Source organism: Rana temporaria, chromosome 4 (assembly GCF_905171775.1).
Source record: "Rana temporaria chromosome 4, aRanTem1.1, whole genome shotgun sequence".
NCBI classification, from domain to species: Eukaryota; Metazoa; Chordata; class Amphibia; order Anura; family Ranidae; genus Rana; species Rana temporaria.
Window position 1 is genome coordinate 189,574,955 of NC_053492.1, and position 12,244 is coordinate 189,587,198.

Genomic DNA, 12,244 nt, shown 5'->3' on the forward strand with positions numbered 1-12,244 from the left:
TCTCGTCGAAAAATGTACACACAACCGGTTTACTCGGCAAAAAAAAAATCCCAGCAAGTTTCTTGCTGGTTTTTGACGAGAAACTGTGTGTACGAGGCCTGAGTGAAATAAATATTTGATCTCCCTACCAACCAATAATAATTCTGACTCCAACAGACTGGCTACAGTATGTGCTCATGTGGTACACAGATTAGTCTGGTCAATTTAAGAAGGTGCTCCTAACAACAATAAGACCATCAACAAAAAGCTTGGTGAAAAGAAGACGACTGTTGGAGTGATTATTCGCAAATGGAAGAAATACAAATTAACCATCAATCTCCCTCTGTCTGGAGCTCAATTCAAGATTTCACCTCATGGAGTAAGGATGATCATGAGAAAAGTGAGGGATCACCCAGAACTACACAAGAAGAGCATGTGAATGATCTCAGGGCAGGTGGGAGCACAGTCACCAAACAAACACCAAAAACAAGGCACATGTACAGGCCGTCTGAAGTTTGCCATTAAACATCTGCTTGATTCAGAGAAGGATTAGGAGAAAGAAAAAAAAAATGCTTTTTGACATTAACTTGCCGTGTTTGGAGGAAGAAAAATGCTGACTATGCCCCTAAGAACACCATCAGGTGTTTGTATATATCCGTGGAAGTGTTGTAACAGCTGATGCACGCTGTTACAACACTTCCACGGATATATACAAACGCCTGATTTGTTTGAATCAAATGTGAGTACCCAGTGGTTTTTTTTAATAAACATCGGTTTTTTAAACGGTATCACACTATTTGGGCATCCTTTCTTCCTTCTTTTGAGTGGCTTCTGGATAAAAAGGCCATATACAGGGGAACAAGCAAACATTTGCCAGAGCGCAGCACAGGGCGTACACTGTGGATGCCTGCTACCCCAGGAGGGGATTTTAATCTGGTGATTTTAATCTGGTGAGTGCGGGAAACACCTGAGCACAGAGGAAGGGTGCACAGAGTGAATCACCTGAAATTCTATTAAGAGTGGCATGCAGCACCTTTTGCACGGATTAATCAGCACTTTATAATACAGCAATATATCTTTAGAAAATTAATTATTCAGCACGTTAATCACTTTATGGACTTTATGCAATATCACATGGACTCTATGCATGTATTGAGCATTACCAGATCTATATGTGACACATTTATTTACTAATATATATTTTTTATTTTCATTTGTATATATTTTTTTACTTAATGTAATCTAAGAAGTACTTACATATTTCACTTAATATTTCACTTTATTAGCATCAGCACAATTATGGTATAATCTACACAGCAGGCGCCACCACCTACCAACCCCCTTTTTCTCATATTTATATTCCACTCCGGTGGGATACTTTTTGTAGGGGCAGCCACTGTAACAGATATTCTTTTATACTTATTTGCATTTATTTGCATTCATTTCATTGTCCTCCCTGCAAAACCTATATACATATATTTTTTCCATACTACCTTTTCACAGAGTGGCCTTGCCCGTCTCCAGACCTTAATCCTATAGAAAATGTATGGAGGGAGCTGAAACTTGGAATTTCCAAGCAACAGACAAAAAACATTAACTACTTGCCTACCGCACCGTGTCATATGACGACGAAAAGATAAGGCTTTCTTTCTGGGAAGACGTCATATGACGTCTTCTCCTTCCCAAGCCACTAGGGGGCCCACGCGCCGCGTCACTGGGGACCCGATGTCCCGGTGTCCGCGATGTCCGCCGGGCACCCGCGATTGCCCAGTAACTGAGCAGGATCGTGGATCTGTGTGTGTAAACACACAGATCCATGTCCTGTCAGGGAAAGGAGACCGATGGTGTGTCCCTTGTACATAGGGACACCGTCCTGGTGGCCGCGATGTCCGCAGGGCACCCGCGATTGCCCAGCAACTGAGCAGGATCGTGGATCTGTGTGTGTAAACACACAGATCCATGTCCTGTCAGGGAAAGGAGACAGATGGTGTGTCCCTTGTACATAGGGACACCGATCGGTCACCTCCCCCAGTGAGTCCCCTCCCCCCACAGTAAGAATCACTCCCTAGGGAACACATTAACCCCTTGATCGCCCCCTAGTGTTAACCCCTTCCCTGCCAGTCACATTTACACAGTAATCGATGCATTTTTATAGCACTAATCACTGTATAAATGTGAATGGTACCAAAAATGTGTCAAAAGTGTCCGATATGTCCGCGGCAATATCGCAGTCATGATAAAAATCACAGATCGCCTCCATTACTAGTAAAAAAAATAACAATAAAAATGCTATAAATCTATCCCCTATTTTGTAGACGATATAACTTTTGCACAAACCAATCAATATACGCTTATTGTGATTGTTTTACCAAAAATATGTAGAAGAATACGTATCGGCCTAACTTTTTTATATTTTTTGGGGGGATTTTTATTATAGCAAAAAGTAAAAAATATTGTTTTTTTTTTCAAAATTGACGCTCTATTTTTGTTTATAACCCAAAAAAAATAAAAACCGCAGATGTGATCAAATACCACCAAAAGAAAGCTCTATTTGTGGGGAAAAAAAATATAAAAATGTCATATGAGTAAAGCTTAATAATGGCTTGGGCAGGAAGGGGGTGAAAGTGCCCGGTATTGAGGTGGTTAAAGTGATTGTAAAGTTTTGTTTTAATTTAAAAAAAAATACAGACATGTTATACTTACCTACTTTGTGCAGTTATTTTTGCACAGAGCAGCCTGGAAACTCCTCTTCTCGTGGCCTTCTTTGCTGCTCCTAGCCCATCCCTCCTATCAAGTGCCCCCACAGCCAGCAGCTTTCTATGGGGTCACCCGAGCTGAGTCAGAGCTCCGTGTATCCATTCAGACACGGAGCCCGATCTGCCCCTGCCCACGCCCCTCTCTCCCCTGATTGGCTGACTGACAACCAATGTATAAGGTGTATAAAAGGGTAGTGTAGAGAGATCCAAATGTAATCAGAAAATCTCCAAGATCCGAAAAAGACCCACTGAGCCTATGATATCAACCATGGGGGGGGGGGGCACCACAGGTACACAAAAAAAAAACGAAAACCAGATCTGAAAGATCCAGGCAGAGCCTTCATTCTGGGGTAAACCAGTAAGGTATATAGCAACCAACAGCAATATATGTAGTCTTGGCCAGGTGTATGGAAGTTATATCCAAATACTATTTATATTAGTAGCCAACCAATCAGACAATAAAGTCTGTGAAACAGTAAGCACATGGATGCCTGAAAGACGCAGTGTGCCCCGGGGTAATAGCCTGTGTATAGCTGATTACATTTGGATTACATTTGGATCTCTCTACACTACCCTTTTATACACCTTTTCGAAATGCTTTGAGATAATAAAATATATCTTTACATTGTTAAATCTCTTCTGCTCGTCCTGAGGAAGCCCAATGTCAAAACGCGTAGATGATGTACAGAGGATATTGTCCATTTATACTATATATCTTATATGGTTTTACTATCTTTATTGCTTTTTGTAAAAATTTCTAATTTTGTAATAAAGTTTATACTTTTTATATATTCCGTCTTGCCTCCAAAATTTGACTATCAATTGCCATCTCTTTGAGTAATTGCCCCTTTTTTTGTCTTCTAAATTTACGGATGTGGCAAATGTGAGTGCTCCACCCTTTCCCCCTTTTTTCGTTTTTTGATCTTTGATTGACAGTCGTGGGAGCCAATGGCGCTGCTGCTGTATCTCAGCCAATAAGGAGAAGTGTCCTGGATGGCTTAGACATTCGTAGACATCGCTGGAGAGATATGGGGCTTAGGTAAGTAATTAGGGGGTTACTGGGGAGGCTGCTACACACAAAAAGTTTTTTTATCTTAACGTATAGAATACATTAAAGTATAAAAAAAACTTCTGCCTTTACAATTCCTTACAAGGAATAAGAGAAGATCTAAGTGGACCAAAATCCCTCTTGAGATGTTTGCAAACCTGGTAGACAAGTACAAGAAGCGTCTTACCTCTGTGTTTGCCAACAAGGATTTCTCAACCAAGTACTAAGTCATGTTTTGTTAGGGGGATCAAATACGTATTTTACTCACTGAACTGCAACTCAATTTATAACATTTGTATCGTGTGTTTTTTCTGTATTGTTGGTTGATATTCTGTCTCTATCATTTAAAATACATCTATGATAAAAAAAAAATGATAAACCCTTCATTTCTTTGTAAGTGGGAAAACGTACAAATAATTATTTTCCCCACTCTATATATACTTTATAATTTAGATATATATTTAGACAATATTTATGTGGTCTATCTAATGGCCATTAAGGGTAACAATTATTATACAGATAACAAGTACCCCCGCATTACCAAACTTAAGGCTTGGTTCACACTGCCGTGACCTGAAAGTTGTGTGACTTACCGGGCAACTTTGCCAGGCGACTTCCTGGAGATTTGCTAGCGACTTGAGTATGACTTGATACGATCTTGAAGTGATTTTGAGCCTAGGTTCACACTTGTGCGATGTGGGAACCAGAGCAATTACAGCGCTGGTTCCCGCATCCTATCTCCCTCGCAGGCAGTTCACACTACCCTCTGGGAACCGCTGCGGGTGTCAATACATTGGTAATGACACCCCCAGATCGGTTCACAGATCGCAGTGCAAACTGTGAACTCGCACAGGAATCAGATTGCATAGGTGAGAACACCCATGCATTACGATTTCCGTGCGGGGGGAAAAAAGCCCCTGCACCTTTTTTGTGTGAATTCAATGTGAGTTTAGCCATACAACTGTATGGCTGAACTCGCATTGCACAGACATTGCATGCAATCTGCCCCGCAGTGCAGGTGCGAATCACATGCGATGTCTATGTTCGCACAAATGCCTGGGTAATCTTCCTGTAATGTCAGATCCAATCACAACAATATACAGTGTATGAGGATCCGACTTGGAGGCAAAGTCCATTAAAGTCTATGGGCACAAGTTTGGATTTGGATTTGGACACGTCATCGCCAAAGGATTTCGGCGCGGATTTCAATGCGATGGTGTGTACACACCATCGCATGAAAATCCGCCGAAATCCACGAGAGGATTTATCCGCGGAAACGGTCCGCTGGACCGTATTCGCGGATAAATTCTATCGTGTGTATGGGGCCTAAGTGTTTCTTGTTTTTTGCAATGCACCATATGCATCCACTTCAGTTATGTTTACTTTAAAGTTTACGTTAAAAAAGAATAAAAACGTTATGAAATTCATAAGTGTGAATTTATAGATCTGTAAATGCCATGGATTTTTCTCATGCAGTAAAAATTTACTGAGTTAACTTAGGACAAATGCAAACCCCCAACAACAACTGCATCTATGAGTATGGATTATTAAAAGTTCACTCCAGCCAAACTTGGTTTGGTAGGTTCAGGAGAATAAGTCGCATAATGTTTTTTCTGTATCCGCAGTTGCTTCCAGGTCTGAAAGCACTCCATTACAATGAAAATGTGATATTAAAATGTAATCTATTTTATATTATACAATGAAAGCAACATGGTGTGGATACAGAGCCACTGCTGACGGGAGGCCTTACTGCTTAAATCATTAAACAGGAATCAATTGAGGACTCAGCGCAACATACTTTGTAAAACTTAAATAAAGTATAACAATAAAATAAATTTACCAAACAAAACACACATTTCCAAAAGCTCCCTATTACTGATAGTACTACACTATCATTGTACCTGCATAGTGAATATTTATTAAAGCCCCTTACAGCAACTGAGAAACAAAGATAAATCACTGGTTTAAATAGTATTAGGGCTGGGAGGTCTTACTGCTGAAATCACTAAACGGGAACCAATAAATCAATAGAGGACTCAGCTGAACATCCTCTATGTAAAACCTAAATAAACATTCAGTTGACATGCAAATAAAATGAATAATGCAAATAATGCTGTAAACTGAAGCATAAGGTGGTCTTTTTCAGCTACCAGATAAACTACCAAACATTACTTATCACAATTCTGATTACAAACTGTAAACTGTTTTTTTTTTCTACAGAACCGTACAAGGCAGTAAATAATGGGAAATCTTTTGTACGGGACACAGAAGGCAACAGAAAAAGAAAAGACATACTAGAAATAATAGCAAATTAAATGTATCTACTTACCATCTAACTTGAAGAATAAATACATTAACCAAACAGAACACACATTTCCAAAAACTCCCCATTTCTGATAGTACTAGACTATCATTCCGCCTGCATAGTGGATGTTTATTGATGCCGCTTACAGCAACTAAGAAACAAAGATAAGATAGTCACTGGTTTAAATAGTATTAAGGCTGGGAGTGGGTGGTCATAAAACATTTATGTAAGGTGGACATAATTTGTGATTCACCTAGTGGAATGCCTATCTATGTGTTTGCAATACTTTGGTTCTCATGGTGACACTGTATACATGTATTGGGTTTTTATGTAAAGGTTATGTGAATAATTATTGATCTTTACTTTAAAGCTTTATTTTGTAATATTTGGCAGTAGCAGCCATATATATACCTTGTGTCAGGTGGCATTAAACTGCTCTGAAAAACACTTATATTATGGACCAAAATGCAGGTAAAGGACCCGGGTTGTTGCCCAGGTTATCCTACTGTACATATATACAATATACATTAGCATCTACACTCTTAAGCCCTGTACACACGATCGGTGTGTGGGCCCCATCGCTTTTTTTCCCAATGGTGAAAAAAAAAGAACCTGTTTGAAATTTTTCTTATGGTTAAACAACCGATAGAAAAAAATGATCGTCTGTGGGGAAATCCATCGGCCAAAAATCCACGCATTCTCAGAATCAAGTCCATGCATGCATGCTGGGAAGCATTAAACTTGATTTTTCTCAGCACGTCGTTGTGTTTTACGTCACCGCATTGGACACGATCTGACTTCATCGGATATCTGATGAAAAAGCCATCGGTCCGTTTTCATCAGACGAACCGATCGTGTGTACAGGGCATTAGAATTCAATTTGAAGGAGAGTAATTAGTAAGGCTGTATACATACAAACAAAAACTTTTCTCAGGTAACATTGTTTCTGCAATTTTTTTTTAAATCCTCTTTGTGAGATATACTGCCTACTTCTCTTTCTTCTTTTCTTCTTTAAAGAGGACCTCACATGAAAATTTAAAATCAGTTTTAATGTTTAATATATTTTTATTAACAATTTTTCACGTAAAGCAATAGGGGTACAGAATAAAGAAAAAAGGGGGGTTAGGGGGGTAGTGGTGGATGGGTACCACCGTATAAATGTTAAACATAGTTAGGTCGTATAAATGTAGATAACATTATGTGAAAGTTGCATATCCTAAGTATTTAGTGTATCCAACCAATTGGATATATAAGATTGTATATAACACAGGGGTAGGGAGGGATGGGGGGAAGGGGAGGATAAGGGGATATAGATATACAGTTGGTGTAGTTGATACCTGTCATGAACCTTGGAATACTGAAGTATTTCTCCTTTGATTCTATTACACAGTGGTGGGTCTTCCGCCCTGTCTTAAATCTAACCCCTCCAGACGGCTATGTGGTCTGGAAGGAATGCATTGTTCTTTGTTTGACCATTTGTTTATGTACTTAAATTACCCCCCATAGGGCTTCTCTGTGTCATTACACATATCAGTCCTCCTATTCAAGCTATCGGACCAATCCCTGCTGACCCTATTTCAAGTCCTCATTTGAATGACCAAGAGGACCTAAGGGAGGACTAGAGCGTACTTTACAATTGACCAATAGGAAAATGGTTGTTTGGGCGGCATGTTCAAACTGCTATGTATAAAAGTGTGATGTGTGCATCCAATAAAGTAGATTCCTGTTTGAACACACATACAGCCTGCCTGGTGTTTGTTCTGAGCTATCACAACTGGATTCGAACGGCACATAGCTGTAGTTCGAATCGTGGAGCATCAGATGACCGAACCATCAGACATTGCGATCTGCAATCTGATTCAGTAGCAGCAGAGGAGTATCGGAAAAGTGGAACTGAGTGAGCAGTGGCTCGTTACAATACCTTACATTCTCATTATGGGTGAGATAGGGTGCTCAGAGGGTCGCTCACTGGGGCGTGGTCATCTACTCAGCCGGTCCACTTACTCCAGTGATGTTCCGCCCATGGGCACCAAAGGCATCTCTCAGCTCAACCTCTAGTAATTCTGTTCAATAGTCTATCTGAGCTTGAATAATGCACCCAGATATACCAAAGTTTGAGGTGTTTATCCCAGGTGTCCCCCTCTAAAATCAGTTTTAATGATAGACCCCCACCCCCAAATAAAAGAAAAAAATAAAACTTTTTGTTTTTGGTGGAAGTGAAGGGGTTGTCATTAAAGCAGATCTTGCAATTTCATGAAAGTCCACTTTAAATAAGCTTTCCATATGATTTTATTTTAACTTTTCATTTTGGCTATACACTTTAACCACTTCCCGCCCGCATGGCGGGTTTTTACGGCCACATTGTGGCTCTGAATTGCCGGGAGGCCTTCTATATACGGCCTCCAGGCCACTGGGGGGCGCGTGAGCGGCGCCGGTGGCGCGCGTGCATGCCCGCCGCGTCAGTCAGGTGCCGATGCGCATGCCTGGTGGCCGCGATGTCCGCCAGGCACCCGCGATCGGCGGTCACGGAGACAGGGACGTGGAGCTCTGTGTGTAAACACAGAGCTCCACGTCCTGTCAGGGAGAGGAGACTGATGGTGTGTCCCTTGTACATAGGGACAACCATCGGTCACCTCCCCCAGTCACCCCCCTCCCCCCACAGTAAGAATCACAAATTAGGGAATACATTAACCCCTTCCTCACCCCCCAGTGTTAACCCCTTCCCTGCCAGCCACATTAATACAGTAATCAGTGTATATTTATATCATTGTTCGCTGTATAAATGTGAATGGTCCCAAAAATGTGTCAAAAGTGTCCCATGTGTCCGCCGCAATATCGCAGTCCCGACAAAAATCGCAGATCGCTGCCATTACTAGTACAAAAAAAATGTCATAATTCTATCCCCTATTTTGTATACGCTATAACGTTTGCGCAAACCAATCACTATACGCTTATTGCGATTTTTATTTTTACCAAAATGATGTAGAAGAATAAGTATCGGACTAAACTGAGAAAACATTTTCTATTTTTTTTAATTTTTTTTTTGTTTATAGCACAAAAAATAAAAACCGCAGTTTTCAAATACAACTAAAAGAAAGCTCTATTTGTGGGGGGAAAAAAGACGCCAATTTTGTTTGGGAGCCACGTCACACGACCGCGCAATTGTCATTCAAAGCGTGACAGTGCTGAAAGCTGAAATTTCACCTGGGCAGGAAGGGGGTATATGTGCCCAGTAAGCAAGTGGTTAAGTATTGTGATTGTTTATGTCAATTAGGTTTATGATTTTGGTTAACTACATTAGCGTGGAACGGGCTTTAAAAATTATTGAATTTTAGGAATGATTTCTCTGTAATTACAAGTTTATTTTATATGAAGGATTTTTCACACAATGAACATATTATCATAATCTGTTTATTGCATTTATTGTTTTTTTTATGTTTATAGATATTTCACTTACTGATTTTTATAGTTGTACATAAGTGTGTTTAAGTATTTATATTTAGTGCATTTATAAATGTATAAATATTAATTTTATCTAGTCTGAATTGATTTTTTCTTTACTTAGTAGGTGTATTAACTTCATAATATTTTAAATATAGTAACAGACCAAATTTCAATAGGGACTGAGTTGATTACAGTGTACAATTGCTTACCAACATATATAGGTATTTTAAAGTAATTATGTGGTCATTTATAAAAAATTTGAGTTTTGACAGATTTTGGTGCAAATATGTTTGTATCATTATTTTCTCTGATGCATCCCTGCAATATTAAGAGTAGTAAATCTATTTTTATTATAACTGTTGATGAAACTGTTCTACATTTATGAATGTCTATGCATCAACCACATTCCCCCCCCCCCCCCGGAAAATTTACCCCCTTCATGACCAGGCCATTTTTTGCGAAACTGCACCGTATTATTTTAACTGACAATTGCGCGGTCGTGTGACACTGCACCCACATAAAATGTATGTACTTTTTTTCTCACAAAAAGGGCTTTCTTTTGGTGGTATTTGATGGTATTTGATCACCTCTGCAGTTTTTATTTTTTGCGCTAAAAAACAAAAAACCTGACAATTTTGAAAAAAACAACAATATTTTTTACTTTCTGCTATAAAACACATCCAATAAAAAAAATGTAAAACATCTAACTTCTTCATCAATAATATGTATTCTGTGACATATTTTTGGTAAAAAAAAATCCCAACGGGCATATATTACATAGTAGGTGAGGCTGGAAAAAGTCAGTCAAGTCTTGGAAATATCAGTTTGTAAATGGATAAAAAACTGGCTAAAAGACAGAATTCAGAGAGTAGTGGTTAATGATTCTTACTCTGAATGGTCTAAGGTTATCGGTGGTGTACCCCAAGATTCAGTGTTGGGACCCTTACTTTTTAAAATCTTTATAAATGATATTGGGTCTGGGATCAAAAGAAAAATGTCTGTCTTTGCACCAATGACACCAAGCTATGCAGTGGAATAACGTCCTTATAGGATATCGCCAATTTACAGAGAAGGGCAACCAAACTGATAAGAGGCATGGAGGAGCTCAGCTATGAGGAAAGATTAGAGGAACTGAATTTATTCTCTCTTGAGAAGAGAAGAATAAGGGGGGATATGATCAACATGTACAAATATATAAGGGGTCCATATAGTGAACTTGGTGTTGAGTTATTCACTTTACGTTTAACACAAAGAACAAGGGGGGCACTCTTTACGTCTAGAGGAAAAGAGATTTCATCTCCAAATACGGAAAGGTTTCTGCACAGTAAGAGCTGTGAAAATGTGGAATAGACTCCCTGCAGAGGTGGTTCTGGCCAGCTCAGTAGATTGCTTTAACCTCCCTGGCGGTAAACCCGAGCGTGACTCGGGGTTGATTTTTTATGCTAGGATCGGTAACCCCGAGTCACGCTCGGGGTGGACGTGCAGAGTGTGCAGCGGCGCGGCTTACCTTCTCGCTGGATCCACAGGCAAGTTACTTACCTTGTCCCTGGATCCAGCGATGCCACCCCGCTGTGTGAGCGAGCGGGACCTCCTCGCTCGATTCACAGTCTCCGTGTGCCGCCGATCTCCGTTCCCTGCGACGTTACGACGCACGGGAGCGGAGAACGGCGCCAAATTCAAAAAAGTAAACAAACACTTTACATACAGTATACTGTAATCTTATAGATTACAGTACTGTATGTAAAAAATACACACCCCCCTTGTCCCTAGTGGTCTGCCCAGTGTCCTGCATGTTCTTTTATAAAAATAAAAAATGTAATTTCTGCCTAAAAACTGTAGATTGTCTAAAAGTATCCCATTATGTCAAAAATGGTTTTAGATCAGCTAGAAAACAGCGATAATAAATTATAATCACTTGCAGAAATGTGCGATAGCGATTTGTGGGGAAATTCGTCATAAAAAAAAAAAAAATTATGCAAATTTCAGTGATTTTGAGTTGATTACATTATTGAATAATGTTTATTTTAATTATATTATTACTTGCTATAATTATTTATAATTATTTATTATATTATAATTTAAAATTTTGTTTTTAAAAAAATGTCATACCCGGGATGCCTATTAGATTCTTGTTTGGTCAGATTTAACCACTAGCCGACCAGCCACCGTCATTATACGGCGGCAGGTCGGCTCTCCTGGGCGAGAGCCCGTAGCTATACGTCCTATCGTATAGCCGCCACTAGGGGGCGCGTGCGCGCGCCGCCCGCTCGCCCCCGACTCCCGTGCATGTGCCCGGCGGGCGCGATCGCCGCCGGGCACACGCGATCGCTCGTTACAGAGCGGGGAACGGGAGCTGTGTGTGTAAACACACAGCTCTCGGTCCTGTCAGCGGGGGAAATGCTGATTTTCTGTTCATACAATGTATGAACAGAAGATCAGTGTTTCCCCTAGTGAGGCCACCCCCCCCACAGTAAGAACACACCCAGGCATACTTAACCCCTTCCCCGCCCCCTAGTGTTAACCCCTTCACTGCCAGTGGCATTTTTATAGTAATCTAATGCATTTTTATAGCACTGATCGCTATAAAAATGCCAATGGTCCCAAAAATTTTCAAAAGTGTCCGAAGTGTCCGCCATAATGTCGCAGTAACGAAAAAAAATCGCTGATCGCCGCCATTACTAGTAAAAAAAATATATTAATAAAAATGCCATA

General features: G+C 40.1%; 1 protein-coding gene across 1 annotated transcript in view; it reads right to left on the minus strand.

The window, feature by feature from the left end:
- Positions 1-12,244, minus strand: part of LOC120935683 (IgGFc-binding protein-like) — a 193,103-nt gene that overhangs the window by 166,326 nt on the left and 14,533 nt on the right. The window contains exon 2 of the mRNA XM_040347737.1: positions 6,113-6,239. Coding sequence (XP_040203671.1) covers positions 6,113-6,239 — 127 coding nt within the window. The remainder of the gene's footprint in view (positions 1-6,112; positions 6,240-12,244) is intronic.